The 18,295-nt window shown below is 44.6% G+C and overlaps 1 protein-coding gene across 1 annotated transcript in view; it reads left to right on the top strand.

Annotated features, from left to right (window-relative positions):
- CHL1 (cell adhesion molecule L1 like) overlaps positions 1-18,295 on the top strand; it is a 98,032-nt gene that overhangs the window by 46,323 nt on the left and 33,414 nt on the right. The window contains exons 5-9 of the mRNA XM_053989270.1: positions 7,275-7,397; positions 8,139-8,309; positions 10,726-10,773; positions 12,636-12,756; positions 15,922-16,106. Coding sequence (XP_053845245.1) covers positions 7,275-7,397; positions 8,139-8,309; positions 10,726-10,773; positions 12,636-12,756; positions 15,922-16,106 — 648 coding nt within the window. The remainder of the gene's footprint in view (positions 1-7,274; positions 7,398-8,138; positions 8,310-10,725; positions 10,774-12,635; positions 12,757-15,921; positions 16,107-18,295) is intronic.

Genomic DNA, 18,295 nt, shown 5'->3' with positions numbered 1-18,295 from the left:
CCCAGCTGGAGCAGGAATTGTTTTGTCTCCCTGCTCTGTGCAGAGAGCTCAGCATCCCCTGATATGAAGCTCAGACCCACACCCTAAAGCAGCACAGAATGTCAAAAATAGAAAAGCTCAAACCTGAGGCATCAGTTCAGTGTCAGAGATGGAGAAAAGCAGCAGTGCAGTGGATTTTTTCAGATTAGATCCTGCATTTCCAAGCTCCTACGGTATTTTGTTCTCAAATATCTGACAGCTCCATGTTCAGGTGGAATCCATGTGGCAGGGATGCATCCACAGCCTTCTCAGCCCCACAGTGACAGGAGGTGGCTGCTTTTGTACAAAAAACACTTCTGGCAGATCAATGCAGATGAAATGGGCTATGAGAAACATGAATAAACATTTTTGTCCTGTCTTCAGCATAGGAAATAATCCTGAGAAACATTCCAGGCATAGCCAGGGCTGGGAGAGTCGTGGTGCTGTGGGCACATTGAAAACAAGACATTGCAAGGGCTGGGAGGGTTCCTGGGAAGGAGCTGCTGATGATGCCATGTAAATGTATTTTACGAGTGCTCCTCATAAAAGACACATTTTCTTTTCCTCCCATCCAGCTTGATGGATTTCTTTTTCTTTGGGAAATCTATTTTATGTTGCAATGTGCCACACAGTAATCCCTGATGCCGGAGCTTGGTGTTGGGTGAGGAATTCGCAGCATTCCAGGTGTTGCTCTGTGGTTTTGTCTCCGCCACCTTGCAGCTGTTTTAGGGAAGAGCTTTCCAGAGCAGAGGAGAACTGCAGAAAGCTTTAGGACACTGAGCTGAGGTTTATTGAACCTCAGGCTCCACAGGTAGGACAGGGCAGCTGACAGCAGCTGGAGTTTCAGGCAGGGACAGGAGAGTGATGCAATTTAACTCCAGACAGGACATGGTTTTTCACTTTGGAGTCTGGCCAGGGCAGTGGGGTTAATACAACTTCTCTTAAGCAAAATATCTCAAACTCATTACCTAGGAGGAATTAAAGTGCTCAGTGTCATGTTTGTACCTCCAGCAGCAGAATATTCTGTTACTCTATTGCTACTGAACTAAAAAAAGATGGAAAACAAGGAGTTGATGTCTGTATTTGTGATTACTGGATCTGTATTCAGAGAGGAGATTTTTTGCTTTTAATGAAGAACGGTCTAGAGTAGCTTAAGTAGATATTAAATATACTGGGAGTGGATGGCAACAAATTTATGGAGAGGTTACAAACATGGTGTTATCAAAAGCAAGAGGAATTTTAGTGCTAATATATGCAAATTCCTAAACCCAGCAAGAAAAAGACATGGTACAGATAATGTATTAGAGGGATTTACCCGACTCACACATCTTTTGAAGCACATTTGCTGTTATTAGAACTCTTCTGCCATCAGTTCTTTCATTTACTGGTGCAATGTAAAAGCTGCAAATGAAATCAGGATTCAGAGAGGAGTAGAAGGCACCTTTGATTTTCTAAAGTGCTCTACAACTGTGCCCCAGTGAAAGAGCTGCTGGTGCACAGATCCACTGTAAATCAGAGCCTGCCACGGCAGGGCTGGGGATAAATCACCTCTATTCACCCCCAGGTTTTGGAGCACAGACTGGTGCATGTGAGATCACTCCGTGCATTCATGATAATGATGCAGAGGTGGCAGAGCTGTGCCAGCTGTATTCAAGTCAGATGTAAAGCTCCTTGGCAAAGTCACCGTGCCAGGGAAGGGAAGAAAACCCCAGTGAGGCAGAGCAGGGCAGTTTCTTTCATAAATTACATTTCCACTGCAGAAGCAGAATACTGGGTCTGTAAGGCTGCTGCTGAAAAGGAGAACAAAAGAGTGTTTACTCACAGTAGTCATTCCAGGGAAGCAATGGAAATGTCAGCAGAAATGATCATTAAATCTCACCTACATAATGAAAATACCCCACCTCCCCTATGTAGGATGACATTAAGGAGAGGAGGAAGAATGGGCTCTGAGGATCTCGATGTGTTTGCAGCACTAACAAAGGCCAGATTGTTACAAGATACATTCAGCATGAAAATGAATTTAAATGGTGAGAACACAGACTTCAGCTCCCCTCCTCCAGCATTTCGGGAATCTGCTGCCTGAATTAGTGAGCAGGCCCAATGCCAGAGGAAGGAGAAGAAGTACAGTTTAAACTTCTTTAATTAACTGTGCTGTAAAAGACTCTTCACGGCAGACTGAGTTAAGATTTATGCTTGGTATTTCTAAAGCTGCTGCTCCAAAAGACCAGAGACCTGAGGATGGAAAAATTGGCTGAATGTAAAATTTTCCCGTGGCAGGCTGTGCTCTGATGTGATGTTAGTGCAAGAATTCCCAAAGAAAGCCACACTCAGGTGTGAATATCCTGAAATCAGTAAAAGATACAGAGCTGATACTGCAGTAGGAGGCCTCAGATTTGTGAAGGCTTCGGTGTAGACTTTATGCAAGAGAAAACAAAAGAGAGCAATTCACTGAGACTTTGCAGGTGATGGGGATGAAATTTAACCCTCTTGCGTCCTAAGCCAGTGACCTTCACCTATGGCCACCTAAATCATTGGGCTGGCTCTGATTCTTGCCTGTGGCCATCATTTTGAAAATGATAACAGACACTGTCACAGAAAAAAAACTGTCACTGATTCCATTCCACATCTTCAGGTGTGAGTGGACTCCCAGCCACACTCTTCCTGATAGCCAGGCTTTGCTAACTTTTTCAATTTAAAGCAGCAATTTAAAAAATCCATAAACAAGCAGGGTCACATCTTATAAACAGTTCAAAGGCTGCAATGGAAATTACAGATTTAACTACTGCTCCTGCTCCGTGGTTCAGAATATCAATTGAGGCACGAAGATGAGTCCTGGAAACTTCCCAAGCTTCACTCAGTGCAGCTCAACATCAGGGACTGCAAGTCATGGTTCAGATTCCTTAAAATGTTGGGCTGTTTGCTGTACAGGATACAGATCTTGTATGAAAAATCATGATTAGATACTAATTTAAGTGTCTAAGGAGCTGGAAATTCTGAGGTTATAGAAATTTCTTGACTATTTCTGCTTTGCCTCACTTTTACATCCTTTGAGGGTTTATTTGCAAGGAAAAATATGAGACTATCCATGATGGATCAGGCTAAACTCTCCTTGATATCTTCAGTAGAATCCATTGGGAAGGTTATAAAGCCAGAGCTGGGTTACAGTGATGTTTTTCTGCAATAATTTCACAATGTATTTGCTAATTGCTGATTTATCATCCTGAACTCACTCCCATTTTGCACCTGATATTGGCAGAAACAAGACACAGGGATCTCAAGGACAAGTTACCTGGAGAAATGCTTTTCCTTCTTCAATTTCTCAACACTTGACCCCAAGACATGCAAAATATCTGATGGAATGGGCTCCATTCTCACACAAACTGGAATAAATTACCATAATTGATGCAGTTTCAGTGTGAAGTCACTGTAATCAGCAGTAGGACAAAAACTGAGCTGTAGGACAAGGTGTCCTAAATGGATCTCTGAGTAAATCTGGAGCAGTGTTGGGGACTGGAGTTCCCAGCTCTGCTTGCTGTATTCTGAATCCCTATTTCTGCTAAACTCAAATTAAGCCTTTCTATTGCACTGTATTGGTCTCTCTCCTGTTTGCTTTAGGTTGAGAAACTGCATTTTCTGAAGGGATGAGGAGGAGAGACTCAGGCTCCTTTCTGGATTTTTTCCCAGCCCCCCCAAATTTGGTGCTTCAGCCTGGTCTCAAGCACAGCTCAGTCATTGAACTTTGAGTCACCCCAGGGATTAAACAGATCCTGACTCCTTGCACAAATGACTCTGGCCACTGATAATCTTCTGTTTCCATGGTTCACACACTGTCAGAGCACTTCAGTTCTGGTTTTGAGTGCAGCCTCGCCAGGAAAAAACCCTTGGTCAGCGAAGCCTTTCCCAGGAGTATTTGAAGAGGCGTCACGGTGGGATTTTAGGAGATTCTCCATAGCTGGAGTTGGGAGTGCAGGTTTCCAAGTTCCCCGTGGCTGTTCCACTCACACCCCATGATCTGTGTGTGGTGAGAGCCTTCCTGGGGCTTTCTCAGAGTCCCTAAATCCCTCTGCTCTCCCCTGTGCCGTGGGTATGTGGGAAGCAGCACCCGGAGCTGTGCTGGATCCCCTCTCATCACATCCCTGTGGGGGGGATTCCATGGAATATTGATGGAACAGTGTCACTGCTATCTCTGCAGGGACATCAGCTGGGTTTTTCAGTGGCCATGTGCTGCACTGAGAACTCTGTACAATATCAAACACTTCCATGGTGCAATTCATTTTGTGTGATGCTGTGGAGTTGAACTCAGCTATGATAGTTTCTGTGATCAGCCACAAATCAGTGGTGATTGATTCTGGAATATCCTCTAATTGGAGCATAGGAGCCCTGCAAAAATATCCAAAATATTGCCTGCATAGACGTCCTGAAGATTGATGTGCAAAAGGCAAAGTCTAATGTGACAGAAGCTTTTTATTTTGAATAAATCTGAATTCAGAAGTAGGTATTTTTTCTAGTCTTTGAGACCAGTGGGACCCCAGCAAAAAAATTATGCTTGTCAGATGGTTTGGCTTAGGAATTTATCATGAGTTTTCATCTCTTGTAAAGCTTCAGGGATTAAACCAGTCCAATTCATCCATTATGAGGATGAAAATCAAAGTTTTTCAGTGTTTTTCATGGTGAACTAAACAACAAAAAACAGCGTGGAAGGACCCAAACGCCCTGATCACCTGTGGTGCAAGTACTTGTTGGAGGTGGAGGACATTTGGGGTCAAATTGCTGCTTCCCCCAGTGAAGTCCAGCTGCCAACATCTGGGCCCCACGTTGGAGATGAATATCTGTGCTGCCAGCTAATGACACCAGGACTGTGACTTGTCACTGTCTCCTGGTGGGACTCAGTACATTTCTGTATAATTCTGTAATTACTGGCCACAGAAATTCACTGAGAAGCCCAGTGGTTATAGCACCCAGCTGGGATATCAGAAACCCAGATTTAGCTCTGCTAAATGAGGCAAAAAATGGGTTTGAACAAGGGGTTCCAATGTCCTAAATAAGCGATCCCATATTAGTCCATTTGCTGATCTCATTGGTTTGGTCAGAAATCCCTTTATCCTTCCCTGATCCAGCTTATTTCAAGTTTTGTTGTGAGTGACGTGCTTTGGGGAATAAATAAGCTTTAGATCAAGGAATTGGCCTTTTCCTGCTGGAAAATATTCCACCTGTGCAGTCAGCAGATGTATTTCCCAGGGCTTGAAGAGTGCAGGTTGCTGAAGGTACTGGATATGAATATGCAGCTCTTTTTTTTTTACCTGAAATTTCACCTACAGCGTGGGTGATGCTCATTAGCTGCATTTCTCCTCTCCTAAGAATTCCTAACCTATTAATAACCCTCCTGGAGATAAAATCTCTGCAGAGTCTGCATTCAGGCAGTCAGCACTGGAGTGATTGCTTCTTTTCATGTTTACTAATCCTGAGATGTGTGAAATGTCCTCGGAGTCCTGTCCCTGCATTTCTCCCCCTCTCCTTTCCTTTGCCTCCTGCACTGGGATGTTGCAGATTCCCTGCTGGACCCCCGATGTCTCAAGATGTGGAGGAGCTCTCAGAGCTCCCTGTCATCACCAGGGAGGTGATGTTGGCTGTGCCAGTTTGACTCTGCACAGCCAGGACGTTCTCCATCCTTTGCTGTTTAATTGCTGCTCATTTTGCTGGTTGATGCTGGTCTGAAGTGAAACTTTGGCCAGTTTGAACTTGCCTGAAATGAAAGCAGGAGGCGACGTCAGCCCTGAAACTGCCTTAGCTCAGTTCCTTCAAGGAGTGGTTCCATCTTACAGGCTGCCTTCCCTGGGATCATCTCCAAGCTGAGCCTCCTTTGGTCTGGGGTGGGCTCCAGCCCAGCTCTACTCCCCATTTTCCCACATCAGCTCCAGTGGCATTTTGGGCATCCAAATTTCCCCAGGTGTGCCAAGCACAGATCAGGCTCTGAACAAAATTCTGGCATCAGATGCTGTGGGTGATGAAACATTGATCCATTAACCATTTATTCTGTATTTAAGCCCAGCTAGAACAGCTCTGGTACAGCCCTGTGAGCTTTGTGCCAAGCCTATCCCTGCACTCCAAGCCTGCAGGAATCCAGGCTGATCTTCCATGCCTGAGGAGGCAACAGAGGCTTCACACCAGCCTTCCTCTGATCCTGGAGCTGGAGGAGAGCTGGGACAGCTCCAGGCAGGAGCTTGATGTCTGTCCTCACCTGCAGGGACTTGCAGTGAGTCCTTAGGTGACATGTTTTATTCCAGAACATTCCACACTCCCAGGCTGCTCTCTGATCTCCTGCTGAGGCCTTGTGCAGGCTGGCTGAGAACAGAGGCTGGGCAGAGCTACAGAATAAAACAGGGATTTATTCAAAGGATCTCCTCCATGAATCCACCTTGGGCAGCACCAGAGCCCAGCCAGGGCTGCAGCCAAGAGGAACCAAAATGGTCCCAAAATGCACGAGCGCTCCCGGGGGCTCTCACTGGGATCAGCTCTGCTCCATTTGCACCTTGCAGTTCATTGTCCCATTCCAGCTCCAGCCCAGGCACTCCCATCCTGCTTGTTTTTCTCTCTCCAGCCCACGGTGTTTGTGCTCCTGGGCCTGAGATTTGGCTCATTTGTCCTTGGTGCCCAGCTGGAGAAGGAATTATTTTGTCTCCCTGCTCTGTGCAGAGAGCTCGCCATCCCCTGATATGAATCCAGACCCACACCCTAAAGCAGCACAGAATGTGAAAAATAGAAAAGCTCAAACCTGAGGCATCACTGGGAGCAGCTGGGGCCCCACCAGTGCACAGCCCTCGGTGCCAGGCTTGTCCTTAGGGACCCTTTGGCCTTGAGTGGTCCCTTCCAGACTGCACAAAGGAGCTAAAGAAAGTGTTTGAAAAGAATTCTGTTAAAATAAAGCCAAAGCAAAGCACAGGACATCACAAACAAGTGTTAAATATCCTCATTCAGTGCCTGGCTTTGGATAGGATGCTCCAAGAACTTTGTGAATGAAGGGATTCCTATTCTGAGTGTCGCAGAACGCAGGGATTTCCTACTCTGAGTAAAACTCATCATTACTCTGCGCCTCTGTGTAAATTAAATCAGTATTAAAGGTAGAGAATGCAAAGGATGAAGGAAAAGTAAATATTTTATTAAAACTGTATCAAGGGAAAATCAAAAAGCAAAATTTCAAAAGATACCTATAATAGAGGAAACATCTTTGCTTTTTTTTTTTTTTTTTTTTTTTGCAGGTGTACCAAAATTCCCCAAAGAAAAAATTGAGCCTCTGGATGTGGAGCATGGGGATTCTGTGATCCTGCACTGCAACCCCCCAAAAGGCATCCCCCCTTTGCATATCTACTGGATGAATATTGGTGAGTAAATGGCTTTTGCACAATTCATACAAGGGGGCTCAAAGTATTTGTCTTTCAGAGCAGCTTCATTGCAGATTTGTCATGGACAGGAATTGTAATTGTGCAAGTGCTTGGGAGAAATATCTGAATATTGAAGAACAAAATTAAAAAATGGAGGGTGGAGATCTGGTTTGACATGACCCAAAGTTAAATTGTTGAGTGCATTGACACAGCATCTCATTAAATATGAGATATCAAATAATTTTTATATTGCTGAGCCTGTCAGTGATGAGGAGTCCTGCATTTAAAGGAGAGAGGATATCACGTGTCAATATGTTATCATCATTGTTTTCCTCTTTCCATAAATTGATGATTGATTTATGGTACTAAGGGAAAAATAATCCACCAGGTTTATATAATTAGTTCCTGGTGGGCTTCTGTCCTGTTGTTCTGCAGCATTTGCTTTCTGCAGGAATTTCTGGCTTTTGGGGAAGCAGAATAACTCTGTTCTTCATTATCAATTTTTCCTTACCATTTATATAGGTATAAATTATTATATTTTATATATATATAAAATTAAATATTTTTTATCTCTTGTATACCGAATATTGCTTAAATAACCCATGTGTTCTGCTGGATTCTCTGCCTCTTTTGCTTCAGAGTTTCATTCTCTGTCTGTATCTGGAAGGAAGGCACATGAGGGGAGCATTTGGTGAAACAGCCCCGTGTCGTTCCCACCTCACAATTACTTTTCCTTGCCAGATTTGCAGCACATCCCACAGGATGAAAGGGTCTCCATGAGCCTGAACGGGGATCTCTACTTTGCCAACGTGGAGGAAAGTGACAGCAGGAGTGACTATTGCTGCTTTGCAGCCTTCCCGAGGCTCAGGACCATCGTGCAGAAGATGCCGATGACGCTGAAGGTTTCCCGCTGTGAGTGTGGGGCTCAGCTCTTGGTTTGCTGCTGGTTTCTGAGCTCCCCAGGCAGCAGTGCATGCAGATGTGTGCCCTGGCTCTCTCAACGAAGGGCACCTTGCTGAGTTTGTTTCCTGCATTATTAACCTCATTCCTGGGGCTGAATTTCACTGAGAAAAGCTTCTTGCTCTAGCCTGTGTTCCAGGCAGCCATCCCATGCCATCATTTTCACCTGTCCCATCTGGGTCGCTGTTGGGGTCTCAATGCTGGGCTGACCCCAAGAGTGTAAAAGTCCTTGTTCCCCAGCCCGTGCAGCCGAAGAAGTCTGGAATGCGTAAGGTCGAATTTTCAGGGTTGTTTATTTTTCCTTATCTATAACATTCATTCTCTGACCTGCTGAGGTCCATCTAGTAAAGAAGCCATGCCTGCCCTGCTGGGTGGTGTCTACATTTTATATCAGAAATTACATGTATTTATATTTACAATAATGTGCCAATACCTATCACCTATGTCAGATGCTGTGTCTCTACCTTAAACCAATAGAAAAGTGTCACCATCACAGCAAGACATGGAGGGCAAGGAGAAGGAGAAGAAGGCCAGGACACTCCCAAATCCCTCCATCTCGTACCCCTGAATCACATTCTAAAAGTCCCAAAATTCTACTTTTTTCACCCTGTATCAATTCACCTATTACACTACTCAAACCCTTGTGGCTTGTAATTCCTCATGTAGAGTTGGCAACCTCTCCCACGGGCTAGAATCAAAGCCACAGGTGTTTTTGACTTCATGCCAAGGTCCCTGAGCCCCCTGCCAGGGTCTGGAGACAGCCAGGGCAGCCAGAGGGATGTGCTGAACTCCGACAGGTCACCAGGAACTGATGCCTTGGGATGGCTGCGTAGAACAGAGGCTGGACAAGATTGAGAGAATAAAATGGGTATTTATTAAAGGCCTTTGATAGGCACACCTTGGGCAGTCCAAAGCCTCTCAGAGCTGGCCAATGGTCATGAGTTTTCCAGACAATTATAAATTTGGTCAATTTACATATCAGGGGTTAATCCTCCAATTACAGCTTCAGCTAATGAAGTTATTTACCCCCAGTTTGCTCCTCCCCAATTCACTTTTGTTCCCATTTCTTGGGGCCTGAGACAATCGGGTGTCCTTGATTGCCAGGCCTGGAGAGGAATTGTTGTGTCTGCCCAAAATGTGAAGACAGAAGCTGACACTGAATATGGAGTTCAGAGTTATACACTAAAGCAGTACAGGATCTGAAAAATAGAAAATTTGAAATCCTAAGGCATCACTGTCAGACCCCAAAAGTGCCCTGTCCCTCCTCCTGCTGTCCCCACAGTGAAAGGCAAGGATGCATTAGGGAAATCTGCTGCTCTTGAGTCCAGCAGGTCCCCCAGCAATGGGACTTCACTGGCTTTTGAGGACTTTGTGGCTGCCTCTTCCCTGGGCAGGGCCTGGTTTGGTCCAGCCTCAGCAGTGAGGTTGGAAGGATGATGTTTTCCAGGTTTTTCCAGGCAGCCTGGAGCATCAGAAACATAAGAGGTGTTTCCAGTTCCTTGATGAAATGATGTGTGGGGAATGTAGGATTTCAGTTGTTCCTTAAAACCTCTGATCTTTTGGGCCTACACAGCCCAGAAAGCCAAGCAGAATTTTGTCTTCATGAATGAAACCCTCATGTTTAATATGTGATTTTTGAGAGTTTTCTTGTTGGGATAAAAAGATAAAGGATTAATAGTGGCTTTGTGTGTTTAATGCTTGATTAGACCGTATCTTGGGGTAATAATTGTGGGAAAAACATCCAAATTAAATGTTGCTCTCCATGGCTTTTCAAATGGGTTCAGTCCCCCACACATGCACACAGAGATTAGAGAAAAACGAGATGGGTTTTGTCTGCTGGTAGCCCTGGAAGTGGCCCAAAAACCCACTTCAGTGTGTCCATCTTGTCATCAAAGCCACAGGACTTGGGCCAAGAAAAGATGAGAGGCATGAACTGAAAGGGTTCTGTAAACTCAGCTTGACATTGCCCACTCCACTCTGTGCCAAGTGCCTGGCGAGGGACTGCATTCAAAAGAAATAGAACAAAAATAAGCAATAAGAATCAAGAGAATGGAGAACATTTTATAACATTTCTCTTTGTGGACACTTAGTGATTTTTATTATTATAGATAGCAAGGATGAAATGCTGATTATATCACCCATGATGTATTTTTCAGAATAACTCAAATCTTTAAAGCATTTTCATTGCGTTTTCAAAACTCTGTTGCTCATCTGCTGCTTTCTTTTATATTTTTCATCCTTTCTTTCTTTTGGGGCAGAAATTGGGGGGGTGGTGAGGGGCATGGTTTTGTTTTGGTTGATTTATGGTTTCTTTTGATTCTGTCTCAACCCTGCATGTTTGTTTGGTTGTCATTTTTATTTATTTCAGTAAAGCATGCTAATGACTCAGGCTCACCTAACGCTGCTGTTACCAAGGGTGAGTTGAATACATCTGTTTTTAGCCTTTGAACTGAGACTCCACCAGCTGAGGTGAAATGGGAGCTGCTCAGAAACGCATCACAAAAGCCTCTTGATTGTGATGGGATGGATTTAAGCAGTCCAGGGAGCAAAACTTCCTCATCTTGTAGTTTCTGAGAGCAATCTGCAGGGCTTTTAATGAAAAAGGCAGTTTTTTTACTTGAGAAAGGAGCTTTGTAAGGAGGTGGAAGTGAGGACGTTGATGTTCTGGGTTTCTCGTGTTATCAATTCAGAGCAGGAGCCAGAGCTGGATGCTCCAAATCCTTTTTCTGGCAGTTAAGAGAACCCTGAGATGAGACAGCCAAGGTTTGGCACCATGAATTCATGTCCCAGGGGTCACCCTGGGGCTGCATTGCTGCAGGATGAGCTCAGGGTGTGGATTTATGGAGTTTGGGTGCCCCGTGTTGGCTGTCCCCATCACCTCGATGTAGATGGGAGGTGGCTGTGTCTCTGTGGTGCCCTGTGTGTCACCAGCACAGGTGACACTACAGCAAAGCCCTTCTCCTCCTGTGCATTCCCATCTCCCACTGCTTTGCCTGCCCCTCCCTGTGGAGCAGATCCTGAAAATATCCTGAAGGCAGCAGGTGCCTGTTCCTGCAATTCTCCTCCTGCTTCCTTTTGTTTCAAATCTATGAAATTTAGACTCTGTAGCTCTTCACTCTTCATTTCTTTGGTTAAATGCCTTTTAAGAGTCCTTTTTTTTTTTTTTTTTTTTAATGCCCAATTTTAACCTCCTCTAGGAGATTTTTTTTTTTTGCCAGACAGGCACTGAGGTTTCTGAAAAGGAGGTCATCCTGTTATCCTGGAGTGTTTTGGGATGGATAACTCAGAGCACTCATCACTCCCCCGACTTTGCCCGTGGAGCTGAGCCCTGGGAGCAGCACAGGCAGGGCTTGTGCACGGTGGCTGTCACTCCAGAAGCAGTTTTTCCCTCCAAGGGATGTCTGAACTCGTGCTGGGAAGGGGGCCTGGCTGCCTTTGGCAGCAGGAGGTGGAGGGCAGATGGGAAATGTGTGAGTGTGTCCAGGGGCACCAACGTGTCCTGCTGCAGCTCCGAGCTCTTGTGACACAGATCTGTAGAGATACAAAGCAAGGGGAAATTAAAATTAAAAATGAGAAAATGGTTCAGGAGATCTATGTGGTCTTTTACCAAATCATCCATAACTGGCAATTTTTTTTAAGAACTAGCACCATTTGGGGACTGATTCATTAGTGTGCTAATTGTTACGATAGTGATAACTGGGCAGCCACTGAACCCTGCATTTTTCATCCTAAAACCCTTGTTTGGCAGGCTGGCACAAATGGGCTGTTGGAATCAAATGCAGGTCAATCTTGTTTTATTATTTTTACAGTCTTCCTTACAAATTGTATCTCCATTACTGTAGATTTAATAATTGGAACAGGAGGGACAATTCTGTGGGATGCTTAAGTCAGGAAAGGTGGGGTTTCACCTGGGGTTTAAAAGATGATGGAGCCAGTGCAGAAGAAAAGGTGCTAAGAAAGGAGGTGTGGACCTAAAGATCAGGAATTGAGAGGATCAGACTGTGTGAGGGGTGATAGGAAGGGCCAGTGCTTGGAAAACTGGATATAAAACTGTAGGAAAAGGAGTTTCCCAGCACTGCTGCCTGTTGATATCACTGTACCTCCCTTCTGGCTGTTATCAGGGGAAATAAGGGCTCCTGGATGAGTCTCAGAGTGGATAAATAAAAAAGAAAGCACACAAATGGCTGTCAGAAACCTTCTGGCAGCAGTGATGTTTGTGGCATTATTGAAGAATATCTGAGATTTCCCGCCTAACTTGTGTTTTATTTTATCTTCCAGCAAATTTTATCAAGGAAAGGAAGCCCAAACTGCTGATCCCTCCTGAATCTGCTGGCAGTAGCTCATCAGTCACTGTCATCAAGGGAGGTGTCCTGCTCCTCGAGTGTATTGCTGAAGGGCTGTGAGTAATGGAAATGCTGCACAAACTTAATCACCTTTGGAGGGACAAATGAGCAAAGAAAAAGGGATATTACAAATTATGCAACAGTTTTAAATGCAAGCTCCTGTGCAGAGCTTTCTGTACCTGTAAAGCAGCACAGAGCGCAGGTAACAGTGGTGTGTTGGTTATTGCTGTAGTTTGTAAACAAGTAATTAAAACCTTAGTGTGGTAAGTATGGAATTTTTGAAATTTTTCTATTAAAAAATTGATTTTTTTTCAGTAGTCCTACTTTTGAGATGTCAAGAAACTAAATAATACCAGCATCAGCTTCAGTGCTTTTGTTCACAACCTGTATTTTTTGTTTTTTTTTTCTGGTTTTGCCAATTCAGTTTTGCTTCAATGCTCAAAATTTAAGATTTTCCCGGTGTAAGATCTCAGATTTTTTAAAAACAAAGTTCCTGTGTGATGTTACACAAGACATCCTTTAAGGAATGGTTGGGCCATTGAGGGAAAATCATCAATCTCAGTCACAGCAGGAGATGCTGGCTCGGGTTCGAATGTGACCCTGGCTGTTTTCTGTGTCCATTCCCCAGCACCCAGAGTTTCCATAAAGGATGTTCATTCCACGGTGTCCTCACAAAGGACAGGATATTGAGGAGCAAATCCATGGCTATGCAGGAATACAGTGAACCAGGATCAGCTGTATCAGTGTGATCCTGATCAATCCAGCAGCAAAGAGCAAACTCAAACCTTGGGCACTGCCAGGGATCCAGGGGCAGCCCCAGCTTCTCTGGGCACCTGTGCCAGGGCTGCCCACCCTCACAGGGAAGAGTTTTTCCCCTAAAAAACCTTCCAAATCCCCTCTAAACCTTCTCTCAGTTTGAAGCCATTCCCCTTTGTCCTGTCACTCCAACTTCTTTTAGATAACCTCTCTCTACCTTGCTGACTCCCTTCAGGTAGTGAAAGGATAATACAGGGAAGGGTTAAAAGAGCTGCTTTATGATGGGAAATCAGGACAATTTTTACGGGAAATGAATTTGTAGAGAAGTCTTAAAACTTGACAAAAAGTTCATATTGTATGTATTTTTATACAAATTTTAAGTTAAGAAAGCTGATTTAAAAATATTATAGAATAAGAGAGAGATTGTTGAGAGAGAAATGGCGCTAGAAGTAAGTTTTAAAAGGTGATTTTGTAAAAAAGCCTAAATATTTTAAAGAAATAGAACTATGAAAGATGTGTTGTAGTAGGACCTGTGAAGGGTAATTTTAGATGATTAGCTTTAAAACATTTGTAACATAATATGCTAAAAACTAAGCTAAGAAAGGCTTATAATGTATCACTTAATCTGACAAATTCCTGTGAATAACACAGGACAAAATGAGGGTAAGTAAGGAAAGGGACTGGGAAATTAATGTTGAGCTGCACCCTCACAAGGAGCTGTGATTCCCTTCTCAGGGCTGCTCCAGCTCACTCAGCCACGAGCCCTGCTCTGCTCTTCCAGTTCCCCAGTTTGTCCCACGTGCCTGTCACTGCCAAAGTCGAGCTGCCACCAGAGAAACAGAGACTCTGTGCACCCACTAAATCCCCAGGGAAAGCAGAGCCCCTTCTGGTTTGGCTGGGACAGAGCTTTGTGTAGAGCAGAGCTTTAAATCACCATCCCCTCGTGCTGGACGTGGAGCTGCAGGCTCTGCTTCACACTGAGATAATTCCTATTAAAGGCTCTGCAGTTATAGCCCCTGCATAAAATTCCAAAGTCAGGATATTTATCTGCCTGCACATGTTTAGGGCATTTTGTTTTTCCATGTGGGCTTGAAAGGGCATTGCTGGTGGAAGCTGGCAAAGGAGTTGAGTTGGCATTCCTGAAAGGAGGTGAATGACTTGTCTCTGTTGGATTCACTCCAGGTATCTGCAGTGAGTTTTGCTTCCCTGTTGCAACATTTCCTTGTCTAATTCACTCCCCACCAAGCGAATCTGCCAGCCCACAAACCTCCCCAAAGCCACAGCTCTGATTTTAGAGGGTTTTCAAGGGGTTTTAATAGGGAAATCACCTTGGGAATACTCAAATGTGAATTTTGATGTGCAAGCATGAATATCAGATACAAGAAGAGAAAGCCAGAAAAGTCTTTGTGTCCCTTTGGAAAAAGGTAAAAAGAAAGAAATATATTTTTTTCACTCAAAAATTTCCAGGAAACTCTTTAGAAAATTAATTTTTTTTTAACAAAAAGAGGGTTTTTTTAAGCAGTCACTTTTGCAAGAACACAAAGTACCTCTTTGTCTTATCACCAAGCACACCTTTTCATTGAAATCCTTCAAAAGTACAACTTTTAGAATAAAACATTATTTTTCTTTGCTAAAATTCCCATTTTCAGCAGAAAAAATGTTCAGCTTTGCCTACATCTCTGCCAATCCATCCTGCCAAATGTCCACAGACCATGGAAGTGGATTTCAAGGAACTCAGATCAGGGGCACCAGACTGCAAAATAGGGAATTAGGGACATTTCCAGCCTGTCATTTTTTAAAGATTTATACCCTGAGCAGTGGCAGTGGCAGGAGGGCATGGCCTCGGAGCTGGCTTTGGGACAAGAGTGGGATGAGGGCTCTGGGAGGGAATAATGGGATATTTGCAGAGCTGGTGGAGCACCAGAATTTCTGGGCACCGGGGGCTTTGTGCCTCCTGCCTGGGCGTGGAGCCACGGGGACAGATGGGCACGGGAGGAGGCGGCTCTGGCGCTGCAGCCGCGTGTCCTGTGCGGTGTCGGGGTCACCAACAACATCTGTCCCCAGCTCTGTGTCACTTCTGGCTCTTTCTAGGGATGGGAAGAGCATTTCAGCCACCTCCCAAGAGGCACTGCATTGGAGTCTGGCCCTCCTGGCCGTCCTCAGGTGCCCTTTTGGGGCAGGAGGGAATGAGCTCCAGCCCCGTTCCCGCTGTCCATGCCAAGGCGCATCCAAGGAATGCAGCTTTGCCCTGGTGAAAAATCCCACTCACAGGGGATGTGCAGAACAAGGGGCAGCACTGCAGCTGTAGAGTATAACCCTTAGGTAGCCCCAGAGTTTTCAGAGCTTTAAAATGTTCTAAAAGCACCTCCCAAACCCTGGGTGTGAACAGCAGCTCTGCCACGTGAAGCATCACAGCAGCTTCTTGCATTCAACTCAAAATCTTCTTTTTTTTCCTTTGTTCTCAGCCCAACTCCTCATCTCAGCTGGGTCAAGGTCACGGGAAACATGCCCAAGGATGAGCCAGAGACAGAGAATTTTGGGAAGATGCTGAAGATTGACCAAGTGACAGCAGCTGATGAGGGGACGTACCAGTGCACGGCCAGCAACCCCATGGGCAGGGCCAGGCACGAGTTCCACGTGCATGTGGAAGGTGCTCAGTACTCTTTGCTAAAATTATTGGTTTGGGACTAAAAGGTGGGAAAAGGGAAGTGAAGGAGGGTCTTTGTGAATATCATTTAAGAAACTCCACCAATTGATGCCAGCCTCTTGGATTTGGGAAGGTTTGCACAAAGTAAACTAGTAAACTGAAATCTAAAACAACAGCAACAAAAAATGTAAATAATGCTTTTTGGTTTTTTTTCCCCTGAACCATGAAGGCCTTAAAAAGCAGGGAACAATATAAATATGTGAGCAGGTTCAATACTCTAAAGATGGGAGGGAGTCAAGCAGAGATGTTGATGAAATGTCTTGTACTAAGCTGAAGGTCAAAAGAAAGATCTAATTATTCTTTTTGCTCTTAAAAGCTGGGCTGGATCAGAGGGACATTTAGCTCAAGTCCCTTTCTTTGGTTTCCACCATAAGTGGGCTCTTAGGGAGGGCTGTGAAAATTCAGTGAGCAGACAAGGTTCCACTCCTTGCCTCCTTCTCCTGTTCCTTTGATCTTATTTTTCTATAGGCACAACCTGAGCTGGGAGTGTTTGCTGTAATCCCTGAAAGGTATCATAAAACCTGTGAAACAAAGCAAAAGAGATGCTTTCTACTATTTTTTAGCAGTTAAAAAATGGAAATATGACCCTTTTTGTCACCTCACTGAGTACCCAAGGCTTCTCTTTCCCTTCTGCTCCTCCCCAAACCCTGAGGTGTGCAGCAGGTGGAGATGCCCTTTCCCAGGAGCCAGCAGAGCTCTGAGGAGTCAGGGCCAAGAACTCTCCCTGCCACTTTCCCTGCCCAATAAATAGCTACAAACTGAGAATCCTGAGGCCCAGCTGGAAAACTTGCTGAAAACATTTGCCTGATGAAAAGTGCTCCAACCTCTGCTCTGCACTTAAAAAATAAAATAAATCCCTGGCAGTTTTACCCTGTTAGAACCTTCCAAGTGCTTCATTTCCATCAGGGCTCCTCATCCCTCTGTGGACACCAGATTTCTGATGGGAGAAAAGCACTTTGAGCTCCTTGCTCTGTGTTTGCTCAGCAGCTGAGGAAAAGATTTTCTCCCAGTGGCTGTTGAGTTTTCTCCATTCCCTCAACCCAACCTTGTCCCTTGCACTCCTCTTTCCCTTGCTGGGAGTGTGGCAGAGGCATGGCAAGTTTTCAGCTGTGGTGGAGGGGAAGTGCTGACTCCTAGAAATCCTTCCAGATGGTTTGGAGCATCTCTGCTGTAGCAGAATATTTTAACAATCTGGCTATGATTTTCTCGGCTGCAAAAATCGATTTCCTTCAAAGAAATTGCAGGAGCTGCAAAAACTAAAATACCAGAGAAACTACATCAATTTTGCAGTTTAGAATATTGACCTTCTTCTCCCACAGTTTCCAGAGGAAGGAAAACTTCCTGGCAAATTGTTATTCCTGGTTATTAATAAACAAGAACTCAGAAAAAGAGAAAAGCAGGAACTAATCCCACTCCAGCCATTGCGACGTAAAAAACCCTTTTCCAATTGCTATTAAATCCATTTTCCATGTGTGTAACTAAAGGTGTCTCCTTTAGCAGCAGGGATTCTTCCTATTAGGAGTCACCTCACATCCAAGGTATCAAGGTAAACCTGAGCCCAAACCCTGCTGTCTTCTACAATTTCTGAGCAGCAAATGTCGCTGTCGTTAATCAGAGATGGACACGTTCATCATTCTTGCAGGAGCTCCTGTGAGCACACTCAAGGGCACATCCTGAGCATTAATTTCAGGAGGCTTCAGGGAGCTCGTGCTGGTGTTGGGCTCCTCACACCTGACAGGTTCCTCTCACAGGATGCATGCAGGGAGAAGAAAATTAAAAATGGAAGAAAAATTATCTGTTATTAACCTCCAGCCATCCTCAGAGGAGTGCTGGGGTATAAATCAGGATTTTTCTGTCACTGTGCCACGTTTCCTGTTCTACTTTCTGGTTTTTGAGGACCTCAAACCAGCACCCCATCCTTCTAAATACCAGTTTTAATGTTATTTGCATGCAGCCCACTTCCTAATCCTGCCAAGTCTGAGGGGAAAGATTCAGGCAATCATTACCAAGCATATGAAAATATTCAGCAAGCAAATTGCTTGACTGTTTGAGCATTTTAATCTCTCTTTGCAAAGGGAAGATGTAGCCTGGAATACCTGAGCAGACACAAAAACCCCACTGTTGTTATTAAA

Source organism: Vidua macroura, chromosome 13, assembly GCF_024509145.1.
Source record: "Vidua macroura isolate BioBank_ID:100142 chromosome 13, ASM2450914v1, whole genome shotgun sequence".
Classification (NCBI taxonomy): Eukaryota; Metazoa; Chordata; class Aves; order Passeriformes; family Viduidae; genus Vidua; species Vidua macroura.
The sequence above is the reverse complement of the archived record's forward strand: the minus strand, read 5'-3'. Positions and strand labels throughout refer to the sequence as shown.